This window comes from Octopus sinensis, linkage group LG19 (genome assembly GCF_006345805.1).
Source record: "Octopus sinensis linkage group LG19, ASM634580v1, whole genome shotgun sequence".
Classification (NCBI taxonomy): domain Eukaryota; kingdom Metazoa; phylum Mollusca; class Cephalopoda; order Octopoda; family Octopodidae; genus Octopus; species Octopus sinensis.
The window spans coordinates 17,914,234-17,932,860 of NC_043015.1; the positions used below are offsets into that span (position 1 = coordinate 17,914,234).

At 38.3% G+C, this 18,627-nt stretch overlaps 2 protein-coding genes across 2 annotated transcripts in view; one reads left to right on the forward strand and one right to left on the reverse strand.

Moving 5' to 3' along the window:
• Window positions 1-2,157: 2,157 nt before the first annotated feature.
• Window positions 2,158-2,958, forward strand: LOC115222343. The gene has a single exon (XM_029792531.1). The coding sequence runs from the start codon at window positions 2,158-2,160 to the stop codon at window positions 2,956-2,958; it is 801 nt and encodes a 266-aa protein (XP_029648391.1).
• A 1,096-nt stretch (window positions 2,959-4,054) lies between these two features.
• The window catches only part of LOC115222364 (pre-mRNA-splicing regulator WTAP), a 232,987-nt gene continuing 218,414 nt past the window's right edge, over window positions 4,055-18,627 (reverse strand). Inside the window, exon 8 of the mRNA XM_029792561.2 lies at window positions 4,055-5,535. Within this exon, the coding sequence (XP_029648421.1) occupies window positions 4,343-5,535 (1,193 nt within the window). The 3' untranslated portion in view covers window positions 4,055-4,342. The remainder of the gene's footprint in view (window positions 5,536-18,627) is intronic.

Here is an 18,627-nt window from a genome sequence, read left to right on the forward strand (position 1 = left end):
GTGACTCCTATAGCAACTGAAACCCATATGAATCAACACATTAACAGCACCAGGGTTAGCGCCCCTGACTCAGAAGTTCCAAATGTTCAAGCAAGTTGCATAAAGACTGATGAAGGTACTTCTTTAAATCCAGCTGGAAGAGAAGTAGCTGATGATGAGAACAGAGGAATCAAACTTATGAACAGTAAAAAGTACCAGCAAATTGGAACAGTCAATGTAAGAACAGTTAGGGAAAAAGAGAAACATCTGGAGATGGCTAACAACTTTAACAAATGCAAACTAAACATCCTTGGAGTAGTTGAACACAAGATAGTGCATGAAGAAGACCCAACTCTCATTGAATGACTTGAAGGCTACACACTGATAACAACAAGTGCATGGAGAAGTATTAATGGTGCTGCAGCAGGAGGGGTAGGATTAGTAATCAACGGTTTGGCAGAGAAAGCATTGGCTGAAGTAATACCAGTAAATGACAGAATAGTCACAGCTACGTTCAATGGAAAACCACCAACCACGGTAGTTGTTAATTATGCACCCACAATGGGAAGCAAGGATGCAGAGGAGCTCTACGAAACACTGACAAATGTCACTGATGAAATACCAAAACACCATGTTACCATAGATTGCAGTGATTTTAATGCTCATTTAGGCGAGGATGCAGTCCGCTACACATTCCATAAGGAAACCAACAAAAATGATCAGCTTCTCCTGAATCATGCGGCAGAATGTAATCTTCGCATCACTAACACTCTATTCAAGAAAAAGAAAGGAAAACAATGGGTATTTACCTCTGACATGAATGGTAGCAAGACCCAAATTGATTATATACTAATTAATAAGAAATGGAAAAATTCTGTACACAATGTAGATGCATATAACAGCTTTAGCAGCTTAGGGGTGACTATCACTTAGTGACAGCCAGACTACATCTTAGACTATGTACAAGCAACACTCCTGCAAGGAAAAAATGCCACGATTGGTTTACATTGCGAAATACAGAACTTCAACAGCTTTATATAGTTACAGTGTGTAACAGATTTGCTGAATTATCCAACAACAGGGACACTGTTACAGAGCAAGATGGCAAGTTTGTGCAATAAAATGAGGAAGCAGCAGCAAAACTGATACTGATAAAGAAGAGGATGAAATGGAGAAAGTTATCTGATGATCCTAGGGTAGAGAAAGCATGCAGTGAAGTACAAGAGGCATTCAGCAACTATCAAAGAGCTGCCAACAATGATACTAAATAAACTTTACAAAGAAAGAAAGAGGGTCTAAAACAAATGTACCAAGAGATTCAAGAAGAACTGGATGAAATGCTCTCTAAGGTTGAAAATGCAAGCACAAAGAGTAAGCATGGAGAAGGCTGGAGGCTGATTAACTCCTTCAAGAAGTGGAACACTCATTTCTACAACTTACTCGGGAAGGATCCAGAAGTGGACAGTGAAACAGTAAATGAAGAATTAGCAAAGATACTTGACGGTTTGCAAATTGAGGATGGAGACTTCACAAAACAAGAAATAGAAAGCGCTACAAGTAACTTGAAAGAAGGAAAACAAACTGGTCCTAACAACATCCCATCAGAAGTACTAAAAAGATGTGATTTAGGTAACATTATCCTTGAATTTGCAAACAAACTACTAAATGACAATGTGAAGCCAGAACAATGGTCTAAGATAGACTTGCTACCACTGCCCAAAACTGCAGACCTAAGTGATACTGGGAATTACAGAGGGAATTACAGAGCAACCAGTGTTGCAAAAATGGTCAACAAGATGAAACTTAACTGAATGCTACCTAAGATAGACAAACAATTCTGACCAAATCAAAATGGATTCAGATCAGGACGGTCAACAACATCTCACATTGTTGCACTTAGAAGAATGATAGAGGGAGTTAAGAGCCATAACAGGAAGGCTATCATTATCCATGTAGACTTTAAAAAGGTTTTTGATTCAGTAAATAGAGGAATGATAATGAAGATACTTAAAGCATATGATATTCCACCAAGACTTCTGAGAGTAATAGGTAAGTTGTATGAGAACACCAGAGCGAATGTGATCACTCCTGATGGAGAGATGGAATACTTTGAAATCAAAGCCAGAGTATTACAAGGCGACACGCTAACACCTCTTTGCCATTGTTCTGGACTATGTAATGTGTAGAAGGTATGAGAACAAGGAAGAAGAACTGGGATTCAAACTGCATAGGCAAAGAAGTAGATGGCATCAAGCAGTAACAGTAACTGACCTAAACTATGCTGATGACCTGGCATTACTAACAGAGAGGACAGATCAGGCACAGGAGGTGCTGAGCAGATTAGAGCAGGAATCAGGGAAAGTAGGATTGTACTGCAATGCAAACAAAACAGAGTTGCAAGTATTCAGCCACGAAATGGCTGTGTCAGTGAAAGTGAGAGATGGTAAGTCACTGAAGGTAGTTGAAAATTTCAAATACCTTGGTGTGTGGACACAAAATACTGAAAAAGACATTGTAGCAAGGAAAGCTCTAGCCTGGCGCGCATGCCATAAATTGAGAAAGGTCTGGAGTTCAAAGTTAGCAAGGAAATTGAAAGTGAGGTTGTTTCTGGCAACAGTGGAGTCTGTTCTACACAGGGCTGAAACAGGGACACTCACTAAAGCATTGAAGAAGCAGTTGGATGGTTGTTATGCAAGGGTGCTTAGAATGGCACTCAATGTCTCCTGGAAGAGTCATACAACAAATGCCGACTTATACCAGGGACTACCAAAAGTAGCATTGAAGATACAGCATAGAAGAATGAGGCTAGATGGACACTGCATCAGACACACTGATGAAATTGCTAACAAGCTAGTGATCTGGCAACCAACAGAAGGAAGAACCAAGAAAGGAAAGAGGAAGATGACCTATATCAACAACTTGCGGAAAGATACTGGTATGGAAGGGGTACAGGAGCTGAGGACCATTACGGAAGATTGAGATGAATGGGGAAAATGTGTGGAAACAGTCTTGGGGCATCCTATGAGATGACCTAGATGAGAGATAAGATTGATTCAGTTGTGGAGTCCAATAGCTGCAGAAGCAGCTTCAGTTCTTGTGGACAGTTGAAAGATTGAGGTCATTAGACCCGCTTAGTTGTAATATGAGATGCAATCACTTGCTAAAAAACACATTGAAGTCCTATATAATAATATCTAATTTCTTCACATTTTCAGATATACATTGTTTCTAGTATATACTGAGTATAAAATAAGAACTTGAAATTGAAAAAATATAAAAAGAAAACCAATTCGACATCATACTTCCAAAGTGACAAAAATTGGAGACAGATTAAAGGTCAAAGTATATCAATAGTTTGTTGATGTTTGTTCTGTCACAGAGAAAATTAGAAAGAAGCTGTAATAGTTTTGAGTAAACTTAATTGGGTTTTTAATAGACATCACACATGGCCTTTGCTGCCAACTTTGAGGGACAACTACAGTTTGGTTAACTGTAAAAAATTTTGCCTGTAAGCCAGTGTAATGAAGTCAGAAACTGATACATGTATATTACAAGCAACAAAATAATTCCACAAGTATCATTTGGCTATGAGTTGGGACTGAACACAAAACCTATGTAAGGAACAAGTAGTGTTCCTAAAATAATAATGATAGCTACTGAAATTAAGATAACTCCTTTTGCAATATTAAATAAGCTATGTTTTAGATAAAATGTATTATATTACTTCTTTAATCTTCATTTTTCTGAGATACATTAACTTAAGAAACCAAGTTTAAGATTTGATAGACTAAATTTGCAACATCTAAAATAGCTGATACATGAATTGGACAATTGAAACTGTGTAGCATTTCTGATATCATAAATAAGTAAAGATCAAAATGTGACATTACTGTGATGTAAAAAAAAGCTGGATAGGTATCACTGGCAATTGTGAGGATTGAAAAGAATCATAGGTAGAGGGAGAACCTGCATATATTAACATGCTGGGGAGATAATACCATCTAGAGATTAACATCAGAGAGAACTATTTAGAAATTAACAGAAAAAATATTTAATGATTGACAACAAGGATAAGTAGGGTCAAAGTCATTCACTGAAATTTATTCAAACAAAAAGAAAAAAAAAACATCTCTGGAATTGCTTCTGCATTTCCAATTACTGAATCTTAGTGGCAGTTTCAGGAACACTACATATATGTAAAAGTGGTTTCTTACAAATATCAAAGAGGACAGAGACAAATGGATAAAGATGAAATAGTTGGAATTGTGATCTTTTGTGGGGACATAAAAAAGTGACAATAAAAATGAAGAAAATAACATGACTAAAAACAAATGGAATGAAGAATATTTAAAAGCCAATTTGATTAGTTGTCTTCATCTTCTGACATCACTGATATAGTACCATTATTGCCTGATACTGGGCTTGTCTCTTCACAAACAATATTACTGCTAGTTTTGTCTGTCCACTTGTTATTGTGGCTGTTTAAGAGGGAACTTTCAGCAGTTAAAGCCTCATCACTAACAGTCTCAGATGTATCCATAGGTGTCTGTTCAACTGTCTCTTCAGTTAAATCTTTAGCAATTGGACTCATACTTTGATCCACTTCATAAGTGCCAAATTTAACAGGAAGAGGGGAAGTTTGGAAGTGACTGGAACCAGAATTATGATTTAATAAAGGAGATGGCACCCTTTCAGATGACAGTACAGTTGTTGGGGAGTGCACAACCACTGAATTCAATGAACTAATTTGTGTAGTTGACACAGTAATGTCAGTCTCAGAAGAGCTGGGATCCGCAGTTGGAGATGAACCTGCACTGTGAGGTGTCAATCTGTCACATGCTTCTTCATCAGTTTTACACTTGTTGTCAAGTTCACAAGGTTCCTCAGCAGGAATGCTATTATCAACAACAGAATCTATTTCCATATTTATTGTTTCTTCAACAACATTTTCTGCTAAACTAATGTTGTTTTCCACAATATTAGTGTTGGTAATGGTGTTGTTATCACAACTATCCTCCTCTTCCTCCTCCTCTAAATCCTCCTCCTCCTCCTCGTCATCATCATCATCATCATCACCATCATCATTATCACCCTCATCATCATCATCGTCATCATCATCATCATCATTATCATCATCATCATTATTATCTACACTACTATCATTATCAGTAGCACCAATGTATTTACTGTCTTTATTAACAAACATGGGTGGGGAATAGTCATCAGTCGTTAGTATGTCTTGGGCCTGTGGTTGAACACTTTCTGCAATTGTACCATTGTTAGAATCTAGCTGAGACATCACATTGTCTGCAACAGTTACTGGTGTCTCAGATTGTTCTGTTCTAGCTACACTAGAAATAGCTGGAGAGCTTGACTGTTCACTGGCTGGTTCACATTCAGTTTCATTTACAGGAACAAGAGCTTTGAGCTTTTTATTTTCTTCTTTTAGTTGGTTCATCTGTTCTTTGGACTCTTTTAACTGTTGCTGCAATAAATATATCATGCTCTGCATACCCTCAACATCTTCATCAATCTCAGCCAAGAATTCGTCTAAATCTGCATGAAAAAAAAAAAGAAAAAAATATTAAAACAAAATGTTAATATTGTTAGCCTACCTGAGACCACTCACCACTGGTTCTATGACACAGACTGTTTTAAAGTGATCTAAATTATAAATTTAGATCACTGTTAGGCTGTTATGTAGGTAAATACATACACACACACACATACCTATCAGCTAATTATAAAGTTGATGTATATAAGTTTTAAAAAATCTCTGCATTCTCTATGAGTGGTCATTGTAACCATTTGACATTAACCTAGTTTTCCTAATGCTAAATCTGTTTGCCAAATAGTAGTAAAAGGCATCTGTAGTGTGACAACCCTTTCTCTCTACCTCATTTCAAATCCTTCTAGCAGTTCAAAACAACTGAATATTTTTCAGTCAGTTGATAAACTCCACTATCTTAAATGTTCTTAAAATTTAAATCCACATCTTTGTCTATATATCTACCTCCTCTATAATGTTATCAATTGATATGAAAATTATGTATTAATGGAAAACCTCTATTAATGGCTGATGAGTGCTCAGCATTTTAAAACTGTTGTAATACTTACAACATTTAATAAAATGATGTAGCGTGAAACAATTGTACCAAATTACCGAAGTTATTCTTGTTGCTTATTTTGATTATAACCACCTCATGGATTTATATGGATAACACCATACAAAATTCTGTAGGTAAGACAAGCACACACACACACACACACACACACACACACACAAAAGGAGATGGAAACACATGATCATATATACACACATACACACTCCACACATATATGCATACACACAGATACATAAGTGCATACATAAGCACACATGCACACAAACAGACAAAACAGAATGCAGCTCCAATAACAGATGGAATCAACATCCATTGACAAAGTTGTAAAAGCAACGAAAATTTTGGAAGAAAAAATATAAATAATAAATGAGTGGAAATCAAACACGAGTCTCTCCAGATACAACCTAATTTGCTTCAACGCACAAGTTCCCATAATGAACCTTGCAAACCAGATACAAAAACGAAGTAAATTATAAATCTTCCATCAAAATTTTATGGTAATTTGTTCTTGACACCAGCTTAATAACGAGGAAGTTACTAAATTCTTCATTATTTAACAAATTAAATAGTAACAAAACAGTATATGTCAATAGAAATACAGTTACAAAAAGTTTAAAAACCTATTTCATTTATAACAGCTGAGAGCTTTCTGGTACAGAGAAGAGAATTCCAGTATAGACGAAAGATTTCCGGTACAAAGGAAATCTCTCCTCTGTACCGGAAATTTCTCCTCTGTACAAGAAAGCTATCATGGCTCTGCCCCCACCACCAGTACTGGAAGTCTGTCCACTGTACCAGAAGGCTCTCATAGCCCCCCTCCCCCATCAGTAGTCTTATTCATGTTACTGCATGCATTAAAAGGAGACTGTGTTACTTATTTAGTCAATTAACAAACCCCCTATTTCCTTGTTACTTACAAACGAATTGACCAATTAGCTGTTATATTTAATTACTTATCTTTTTACATTTGTATGAATAGTGCTTATATTACATTCACTTCCAATAAAAGCAGCAAATTTTTACGTGAATGAATAATGGTAGATTAATGCGAGAACAACTGATATGATATGTCTGTTTTCAAACGTTTATTGAAACCTTCTTTTCAGATGGTGAATGCCATACCCACCCTTGCATGTTCCCTTCCACATTTCAGAGTTGGTATCATTAATGTAGGCTCATTGAAAGGAAGAGCGTTGAGATGCTTGAAAGGAGGTGTTGATGTTTGCTGCATTCAAGAAGTTAGGTGAAGGGGAGCTCCAGTCAGGTTCCTCATGGGCAAGACAAATAGGTATAAAATCTTCTGAGAAGGTAACAGTGACAAGGTAGGTGGGTGGGCATACTTTAGGCAGAGAAATGGGTTGATAAGGTCATTGAAGTAGTCAGAGTGCACAATAGAGTACTTAAGCTTAGGCTAGTTTTTCAGATTAGTACGGCAACAATTATCTCTGCCTATGTTCCCCAGGTGTGTCTGCTAGGAAGCCAGTCACCTATCAATTGGGTGACCATGCTAGCCAGATTGATTACATTCTCATCAGAAAGCATGGTACATAGTTGCTCATAAATGCAAAGACATCCCCGAGTGAAGAATGTACCCCCCAGCATATATTAGTTATTAGTGACTTTGGACTTCAGGCTAGAAGGATTCCAAGAAGCACACACTGGTTTGGAAAAGAAGGACTTGGAAACTTAAGGATCTTCTAAATGGTCAGGAATTTAGGGACTTGAGAAATTTAATGAGAAGAAGGAGGAGCTACAGATATGTAACATAGAAGGTTGATAAGGTAATCGAGGTAGTCAGAGTATGCGATAGAATACTTAAGATTAGATTAGTGCTCCATCATGGGTTAGCAACCATTATCTCGGCCTATGCCCCTCAGCCAGGGCTACCCGATGGACAGAAAGACCGATTTTATGACACCCTCTTACAGACTACCTCACTGACGAATGACAGGGCCTTCTCTTTGTGGCTGGTGACTTCAATGGACATTCAGGGGGCTTCTATGGCATACATGGAGACTATGGTTTTGGTTCCTGCAATGAGGAGGGAACCAGGCTGTTGGAGTTCTGTGATGCAAATGATCTTATGGTTTGCAATACTAACTTCAGGAAACCTGCCAGTCACCTAGTCACCTACTGTTCTGGCAGACATACTAGTCAGATTAACTACATCCTTGCCAGAAAAAGGGAAAGATGGCTGCTTATAAATGCCAAAACCTTCCCAGGTGAAGAATGTACCCCACAACATAGACTAGTAGTTAGCAACTTCAGGTTCAGGGCTAAATGGATGCCCAAGAGATGACCAGCATGGAGGAGAGGGGTCTAGAAGCTTAAAGATCCTGCAAATGGACAGAGATTTAGAGACATATTACTTGAAGCCTTTCATGAAATGGGAGATATAGCATCACATGATGTGGAAGACAACTGGAGGTTTCTACAGGACAACCTGCTGAGGGCCACTGACCTGATCTGTGAATGGTGCAAAGTCCCCTCTCAACCCAAGGTAATGTGGTGGTGGAACAATGTTCTTGACAAGGCTATTAGACAAAAGAAACAGACTTGGAAGGACTGGAAGAACGGTGGTAGCAAGGAACTGTATCAGACTGCCAGAACGGAAGCTAGGAGACAGGTTTATTTAGCCAGAGGGGAAGCAGATAAGAAAAAATTTGCCAATGTTCTGCGCTGTGAGGACCAAAGACTTGAGGTATTTCGTGTTGCAAGACAGTGTGTGAGAGAGAATCGTGATGTTGTAGGAGAAAAATGTGTTCGCATGGATGATGGTTTACTTGCATTAAAAAAGGCTGCAAAGAGAGAGGTTTGGAGATGCCACTATGAAAGGTTGCTGAATAAAGATAATGAATGGGAGAAAGAGAGTCTGCCGAATGTCGACCCAACAGAGGGACCAGCTATCCAAGTTGACAGTACCTTGGTAGATAAAGCAATTAAAAGTATGAAAACAAGGAAAGCCCCCAGCCCATCAGGAATCACCACAGAGATGCTCAAAATATCTGGTGGTGTTGGCTATAGCCTAGTCACCCATATAGTTAACCAAATGATGCAAGGAGTCATACCCAATGACTGGTGTAGCAGCACCATAGTCAATTGCTACAAACGTTAAGGTGACGCTTCAGATACAAATAATTACAGAGGTATCAAGTTGTTGGCTCAGGTAATGAAGGGTCATAGCCCAACTAGTTAGGGAGAGAGTCAGTCTAGATGAGATGCAGTTTGGGTTTGTGCCAGGGAAAAGCACCAGTGATGCTATATTTCTGGTAAGACAGCTGCAAGAGAAATACCTAGCCAAAGATAAACCTCTGTACCTGGCTTTGACATGGAGAATGCCTTTGACAGGGTAATCATCCCAGGAAAAAGGACTGTGATCTTAAAAATCATGTGATTTGTGGAAATATGCATAACAATGCATTAAAAGTTTATAAATTTCATCCTAGGATTATTGCTATTATTATTATATCTATCCTACATCATGTCAATATAACTTGATGCAACCCTGAAAAACTGGCTTATTAGTCAGCATCATTAGATGGTAACTGGCATAATGGAATAGGAGCTTTATTTGCATATTCAAAAGGTTACCGTAAGCAAATTTAAAATGCACACACATACACAACAGGCTTCTTTTAGTTTCCACCTACCACATCCACTCACAGGGCTTTGGATGGCCTGGAGCTATAGTGGAAGAAGCTCGAGGTGCCTCACAGTGGAACTGAACTCAAGACCACATGATTGGGAAGCAAGCTACACAGCCACACCCGTATTTATGTCACAATAATAATTCCAATAACTATGCCAACATAACATCAGCTATTAGATTAATATAGCAAACATTGACCAGAATTGAAATATCAAAGGTATTATTAACTGCAACTCTCATTCCCAAACCGACAGAGTGTAATACAGTCTGGAAGAAGAGAAACTTTCCTCAAATATGACAAAAATGCTAAATTTATATTTGAGAGAATTTTTCCATAACTAATAGGTTTACAAATTTAAAGTACTGTACAAATGCTACTAACTTCTTAAAAATACCTCCACTGGGTAGATAATAACTTTTAAAAAGATACTGCATATATATATATATATATATATATATATATAGAGAGAGAGAGAGAGAGAGAGAGAGAGAGAGAAGAAAAAAGGACAAGAAAATTATTTGAAATAACAGCTAAATGTATTCAATTCAATACTAGAAGGCATATAGTATATACACACACCTAAAGCTCTGTGAGTGAATTTGGTAGACGGAAACTGAAAGAAACCCATCATGTAAATATATATTGCTTGCTAACTGAGATCTACAAATATTGAAGTTATACAAACTGCTTTCTTTCCCTCTCTTAAATATTACATATTTAAGAGAAAGAACATCCATTTGATGTTTCACCAATGCAATCCATTATCAACATTTAACATCTGTTGTTCATGCTGGCATAGGTTGGACATTTTGACCAGGGCTGGCAAGCTGAGGGGCTGCACCAGACTCCAGTCTGATTTGGCATGGTTTCTACAGCTGGATGTCCTTCTTAATGCCAACCACTCTGAGAGTGTAATAGGTGCTTTTACATGCTACTGGTACGAGTGCTAGTTGCATGATACTAGTATCTGCCATGACTAGAATTTCACTTGACTTGATGGGTCTTCAACTGAAGCATGGCATATTGTCAATGGTCTCGATCATTTGTCATTACCTCCATGAGGCCCAACGCAACACTGGCATTGGCCACATTGCACTCATGAGGCTCAAAGCATGAAAGGTGCTTATACGTGCCACCAGCACAAGTGCCAGTTACACGACACCAGCATTGGCCACATTGCTCCATGAGGCCTAATGCTTAAAAGGTACTTTTTACATGCCACCTGCATGGGTACCAGGTATGTGACACTGGCATCAGCCACAACTACGATTTCATTTGGCTTGACAGGTTTTCTCAAGCATGGCATATTGCCAAAAAGGTCTCAATCACTAATCAGTGCCTCCATGAGGCCCAATGTTCAAAGATCATGCTTCACTTCCTTGTCCCATGTCTTCCTGAGGCCAGGAGTACAGTTTTTTCCTTTAGAATGTATTAACATTCACACAATATGTACTTATATAAATGTTTGCAATCCATTTTCTCATTCATAATTCATTTGAGGCCAAGAATATAGTCTTTTTTTCAGAATATATGCATGTATTTAAGCATTATATTGTCTGAAGTAGAAAAACCCTCAAGCATTATTTTCTCACTCCATAGTAAGTTATTTATGAACCACTCAGAGATTTACAGACACTCATCTCTATTTTTCCATCCCCTATCTACTGCTAGAAGTACATGATATTACCCAATGCAGCCAATTATTATTCTTTTATTTTATTTACCTGGCCTTCAATGATTAAGGATCTGGGTGAATGGTGGTTCAGCTGAACAGTAATATTATATCTGTGTAGCTGATAATGTGTAAGAGCAGTTTGCTCACAGGCAAACTTCCCTGTAAACTTCTTTTTCAGCTGCTGAAATCTATACTGCAGCTCCCTACTCACTTTTACCATCTAGTACACATCCTTAGGGCAGCTACAGTCAATGTATATACATTGATAGGTAGGTCTGGTGAGATTGTTGAAATCTAGAACATAGACATGTAGAAGTGTGCCTTGTGCAAGAGGCAAGATGGAGGCAGTTCTAAGTCAGACACCTCACAAAGAACAGAGGTATCAAATCTTCTGGGAAGGCAACAGTGATAGTGTGGGAGTGCAGGCATGGCCGAATTTATGAGGGTGCCAAGGGTGTAATTGCCTCAGACCCCCTTTGACAATGGGGTCCCTTCCTATGAAGGATATGGTAAGAAGGCCCATTCACTTCCCGGTAATCTTGTACAAAGAGGCTGTCTTTCAAATTATAAACATCTTGAAAAAATGTAATGGAATCTCTTTAATGATAAATAACTATAAATTTTTCCACTTTAGCGACAACAATAAAAAAAAAATTTCCTACCAGTCCCAAAAGTAGCTAAACTTTTTCTACTTTAGCGTCATCAACCCCCATACAATTTCCTTTCGGGGACTATTGTTGCTATGACAGAGAAAAGGAAAAATCTACCACTCTTGAAAATGAATGAATGAATATATGGGTGTGTTTGCGTATATGAATATATATAGAGATAAAGAATTAGATTGAAAGAAAGAAGTTTAATTCCTTGTTTTAACGCATGAGTGAGTAATGAATGATGGCAAATAATGGCACACATACACATGCACTCACACACACACACAAACATGCACACACAAAAATTGTTACATGTAAATTTCATTATTTTAGTGAGGCATTGAAAACTGGTCTTATTTTAGGAAAGGGTAAGTAAGGAATGTTCCAAAATTTAAAATTTGAATTTTGTTTTAATTATCAAATTATGTCTCTCAACAGCTCAAAGCATTTTTCAGCTTTAGAATTATTGCATTTATGTTCACATGGTTTTCATTAAATTGAATCTTTTTTTCTTTTTCAGTATTTTTTATGAGGGTAACTGGGCAAAATGAGTAATTACCAATTTCTTAATTTCTCACTACCTGTTTGAAACCATTACATTGCAAGTAATGCATCAGCATTTTGCACTGTTGCATCATCTTTTTGGGAGTAAACATTGGTCACCTTAGATGCTGTTGCAGTAGAGAGAGTTTGAAACATAGTCAGATATGTAATTGAAGATGCTAATCAAATATTTACATATTTTTTGGTGTTTAACAAGCAATATTTTTACTATATTAATGTCCAATTTGATCATTTTCAATGTTCAAAAAAAAAAAAATGCAAAATTGGAACAAAATGAGTAATGACTAATTTTAATAATTTCTTCTCCTTAACGAACATGGTGCATAAATGTATCAGGAAGAGAACCAGGTGGAATTTTTGTGAATTCATAGGACTATGAAAGAAACCAAAATAAATTTTTGTGTGTGATTTAAGGGTTATTTAGTTGTTATTTTTAGCACATCTCACAACAATCTGGTACGCTCCTTGTTTGTTTGTCACTCTGATGTATTGATGTTTTTCAGTATCTTTCTTCCCATAAACACATTTAATGATTTATTGCTGGGATTTAAGCAAAAAATCCGTACTGTCTGTATTTTAGACTGATTTTTAAAAAAATTCAAATAATAAAAATTTTTTTAATGAGTAAAGTAGCTAGTTCTAAAATCTCTAAATGACATATAAGTAGATAAAATACTAGATGGTAACATTCTTTTACCACTATAACATGGCTGTGTTATACAAAACAGTGTTACTACATTTTAACCCCAGGAAAACATCTTTTCCAGCTGGTTAATGATGCACAACCTGTGTCTGATATGGTGTGAGTAAGGGAGCAAATCACTCCCCTCCAGCTTGGCAAGACCAGTAGACCATGGTCTCTGGATACCTGCCTGCTAGAGATGGCAGTCCCTACTCACAATATATAAACAGAGAAGTGGCAGACAACCACTGATCTCATAACGAGCAAAGTAGCTAGCTCTAAAATCTCTAAACAAGATATAAGTAGTAATAATACTAGATGGTAACATTTTTAAATTTTGAAAAATCAAAAAAATTTTTTTCTCAGTCATATGAATTCCCTTTTGTAGAATGCAAATTCGCAAAAAGTTTCTGAATATTCCAAAAAATTAAAAAAGGTTATGAGAGGTTATGAGGTGCTTCAACCAGAATTCTGCTGAGAGCCATTCCCACAGATTATGAAGAGACTATAGAGAATATCTTACGTTGAGTTTCGTTAATTTAATGAAATCTTTGTGGTGTCTAGTAATCGATATTGATATGTATGAATTTTTTATCAAATGCAATTCTGGAGAAATGAAGGAGCATTTACTTAATCGTGTCTTACTCATTTTGCCCCATCTAAATTTGTCTTTTATATGCTCAAAGAGAACAGAGATAATTTTCTGAAATAGTACTCTAAATATGTCACAGTGTTTTTAATGCATTTAGAGGTCATTTGCTTGGCTGATGTAGTTTTGTTTGGTAGTGAACATGTGTAAAAATTTTTTTTTTCTCAATGATGAAAAATGTAGTAAATATTACTCATTGTGCCCCACTACTTACAGGAAACTGGAAAAGCATACATTTGGAATAGCTGTCATATATGTTGGAATTTCTCCAGTTATGTCAGGATTTTCCCTTTCTTTCACACAAGCTCTTTTAAAACAAAAATTTAAAAAACCCATGTCTTTGAATGTTTGTCCCCCCCCCCCCTCACACGCACACACAGCCTTTGGAACAGCAACAATCACTAAAATGATATACTTTTCTTTTTTGTAATTTTCTGTCATTTTATCATATTCTACATTCTGAAACATTTGTTACTTGCACCAGAGAAAAATATCTTACCCTGCTCTTCCTTCCTTCATTGTATTATACTTTTCACAAAAGTGGATGTGTGAGAAAAAAGTTTCAATTCTGAAAAGTGTATCTATAAAACAACATTTTCAATTTTGAAAAGTGTATCTATAAAGTGACATTCTCTGCTAACATGTGATACATGAATTTTGAGATTATAATTGGCTAATTTTCCAAGATTTTAATTCTTGTGTATGAGGGGGTCCACTGAATTTGAAGAGCCCTGGATCCTCCATGGTTTAAATCTGGTCCCGAGTGTAGACATATTTTTAGCAAAAAAATGGGTGGATAAAGTGACCAAGGTGGACAGAGTACGTGACAGAATACTTGAGCTTAGGACTAGTCTTGGAAAATACAACAAAAACTTTTATCTCTGCTTATGTGACTCAATAGGGACTGCTGGACAAGCAAAAGGATTATTTTTATGCTGCATCATATATATATATATATATATATATATATACACACACACACACACACATATATATATGCACATACAGACACACATGTATGCACACACATTTAACTACCCCCAAACCAAGATTCACCACTGCTCACACTTCCAGCCATTTTCACCATTGACTGACTGTATTTACCTTTAGCCCTGTCTCTAACTATGTGACACAATCTTTCACTCTCTCACAAACCTGTTCACCCAGCCATCTTTGATTCTCTGTATCTATTTTCTCTTGATCTTACTTCTTGGACCTTATACCCTAATAGCTCATCTCCACCATGCTTTCTCCCTTTCCTGCTGGGGTAGCTATGTATTTTGTATCTCCTCTACAGCAAGACACATGTTCTTATCTTTTTATCATACTTTACCTCTCTACATCTGACATAAAGCCACCTCCCTCAATAGTGTACTTACACTCAGCTAGGGGGATCTTTTCTTGCAAGTTACTTAGAGACTAATACCAGTGCCACAAAAAAATGTACTAAGAACACTCCATAAAGTGGCTGGAATTAGGAAGGGTATCCAACTTTAGAAAAGATGCCAAAACACACACTGGAGATTGACACAGTTCTCTGGCTTGCCATCTCTTGTCAAACTATCCAGCCCATGCCATAATGGAATGCAGACATTAAATCATCATCATCATCATCGTTTAACGTCAGCTTTCCATGCTAGCATGGGTTGGACGGTTCAACTGGGGTCTGGCAAGCCCGAAGGCTGTGCCAGGCCAGTCAGATCTGGCAGTGTTTCTACAGCTGGATGCCCTTCCTAACGCCAACCACTCCGAGAGTGTAGTGGGTGATTTTATGTGCCAGACGAGGCTGGCAGACGGCCACGCTTGGATGGTGTTTTTTATGTGCCACTGACACAGGTGCCAGATGAGGCTGGCATACAGCCACGCTCGGATGGTGTTTTTTATGTGCCAACGACACAGGTGCCAGACGAGGCTGGCAGACGGCCACGCTCGGATGGTGTTTTCTTATGTGCCACCGACACAGGTGCCAGACGAGGCTGGCGAACGGCCACGCTCGGATGGTGTTTGTTACGTGTCCACAGCACGGAGGCCACCGATGCGGTACTGGCTACGGTCACGTTTGGATGGTATTCTTATGTGCCACAAGGATACAAATTCCATTGATGTTCATCTATTTTGATTTGGTTTGATTTGATTTGATTTGATTTGATTTTCACTTGCCTCAACAGGTCTTCACAAGTGTCACAAGAAGGAAGGTATGCACAGGTGGACTGACTACGTCCCAGGTAGGGGCCACGGGTTATGGCTTCACTAGTCTTGCCGGGTCTTCTCACGCACAGCATACTTCCATAGGTCTCGGTCTCTAGTCATTTCCATGGTGAGACCTAACGTTCGAAGGTCGTGCTTCACCACCTCGTCCCAGGTTTTCCTGGGTCTACCTCTTCCACGGGTTCCCTCAACTGCAAGGGATTGGCACTTTCTCACACACCTATCTTCATCCATTCTCGCCACATGACCATACCAGCGCAATCGTCTCTCTTGCACACCACAACTGATGCTTCTTAGGTACAACATTTCTTTCAAGGAACTAACGTTCTGTCGAGTAAGTACACTGACATTACACATCCATCGGAGCATACTGGCTTCATTCCTCATGAGCTTACGCATGTCCTCAGCAGTCACAGCCCATGTTTCACTGCCAAGTAGCATGGCAGTTCGTACACATGCATCATACAGTCTGCCTTTTACTCTGAGCGAGAGGCCTTTAGTCACCAGCAGAGGTAAGAGCTCCCTAAACTTTGCCCAGGCTATTCTTATTCTAGCAGTTACACTCTCAGTGCACCCACCCCCACTACTGACTTGGTCACCTAGATAACGGAAGCTATCAACTACTTCTAGTTTTTCCCCCTGGAAAGTGACGGAAGTTGTTTTCTGCAGATTTTCGGAGGTCAATGCTCCCGAGCATCTGCCACATACAAAAACTATCTTCCCAGTTAGCCTACCTTTGACATTGCTGCACCTCTTATGTGTCCATAGCTTACACTGGGTACATCTTATAGAGTTTCTACCTACACCTTTTCTACAGATCGAGCAGGGCCATCTTCCTGAGGACATTTGTGGATTGTCTACCTTCCTACTTATTAGTACTTTGGTTTTAGCTAGGTTGACTCTAAGGCCCCTCGATTCTAAACCCTCCTTCCACACCTGGAACTTCTCCTCCAGTTCTGATAGTGACTCAGCAATTAAAGCGAGGTCGTCAGCATAGAGGAGCTCCCAGGGGCAACCTGTCTTGAATTCCTCCACAATTGCCTGGAGGACTATGATAAATAGGAGGGGGCTGAGTACTGAACCCTGGTGGACCCCAACCTCTACTTTGAATTCTTCTGTGTACATGTTGCCAACCCTAACCTTACTTACGGCATCTCTGTACATGGCTTGCACAGCCCCCACCAGCCATTCATCTGTCCCTAGTTTCCTCATTGACCACCAGATGAGGGATCGGGGAACCCTACCAAAGGCTTTCTCCATGTCAACGAAAGCCAGGTACAGGGGCTTATCTTTGGCTAGGTATTTCTCCTGCAGCTGCCTTACCAGGAATATAGTATCAGTGGTGCTTTTCCCTGGCACGAACCCAAACTGCATCTCATCTAAACTAACTCTCTCTCTAATTAGTTGGGCTATGAACCTCTCTGTAACTTTCATTACCTGATCCAACAGCTTGATACCTCTGTAATTATTTGTATCTAGGGCATCACCTTTACCTTTGTAGCAGTTGACTAGTATGCTGCTACACCAGTCATTGGGTATGACTCCTTCGTGTATCACCTGGTTGACTATACGGGTGACTAGGTTATAGTCGACACTGCCAGATATTTTGAGCATCTCTGCAGTAATTCCTGATGGGCCTGGGGCTTTCCCTGTCTTCATGCTTCTAATTGCCTTAGCTACCACGGAACTATCAACTCGGATAGCTGGTCCCTCTGTTGGGTCAAATGGATGGTCAAATGAGGATGATAATTATGTTTGTGTGTGTTTACATTTACATTCTATGGAAGTCATAAATTACAAATGGTGTTGCTGTTGTTTCTTCTGTCAACAAATTGTCTGCTCACTTTATGCTTTTAATGACATGAAATAAAAGATCACTTACTTGAAAAACAAGAAAGGTTTATTGACAGGAAGGGTAGCTAGCTATAAACCAATGCTTCAACAATATATTTGTTTAACCCTTGATAGCATTAAAAAAATGCAAAATTAATAAATGAACATAAAACACATACATACAGAGGCAAGCATATACAGGGACAAACATATATACAGGCAAGCATAAACACACTATACATGAACAAGTTAACATATATGCACACATACATTCATACACATATATGCAAGCATATACACATATACACACAAATAAAAGAATGCCTATATGATAGCAAGTCTAAAAGTAATGTCTCTAAACTAAGAGTCAATCAAACACTGACTGTACATCAATAGACAAATACACCAGTACTCACACCTACTGCTACCTATATTAAAATTTAACAAGTAATTATTGTGACTATCCATGTTCATTGCCTGTTCACTGGTATAACAATAATGTCATTGTGATGTTAGCCGCAAAAAGTTTCTGAAATATCAGCTGATGCCAATTCTCCCACTCAGTATAAGAAACACTTCTTTTGTATATAGCCAATTAGTTCCTCACCA

What these genes read in the sequence shown, in the direction of transcription:
- LOC115222343 (XM_029792531.1), top strand. Translation starts at nt 2,158, where the DNA reads ATGTGTAGAAGGTATGAGAACAAGGAAGAAGAACTGGGATTCAAACTG.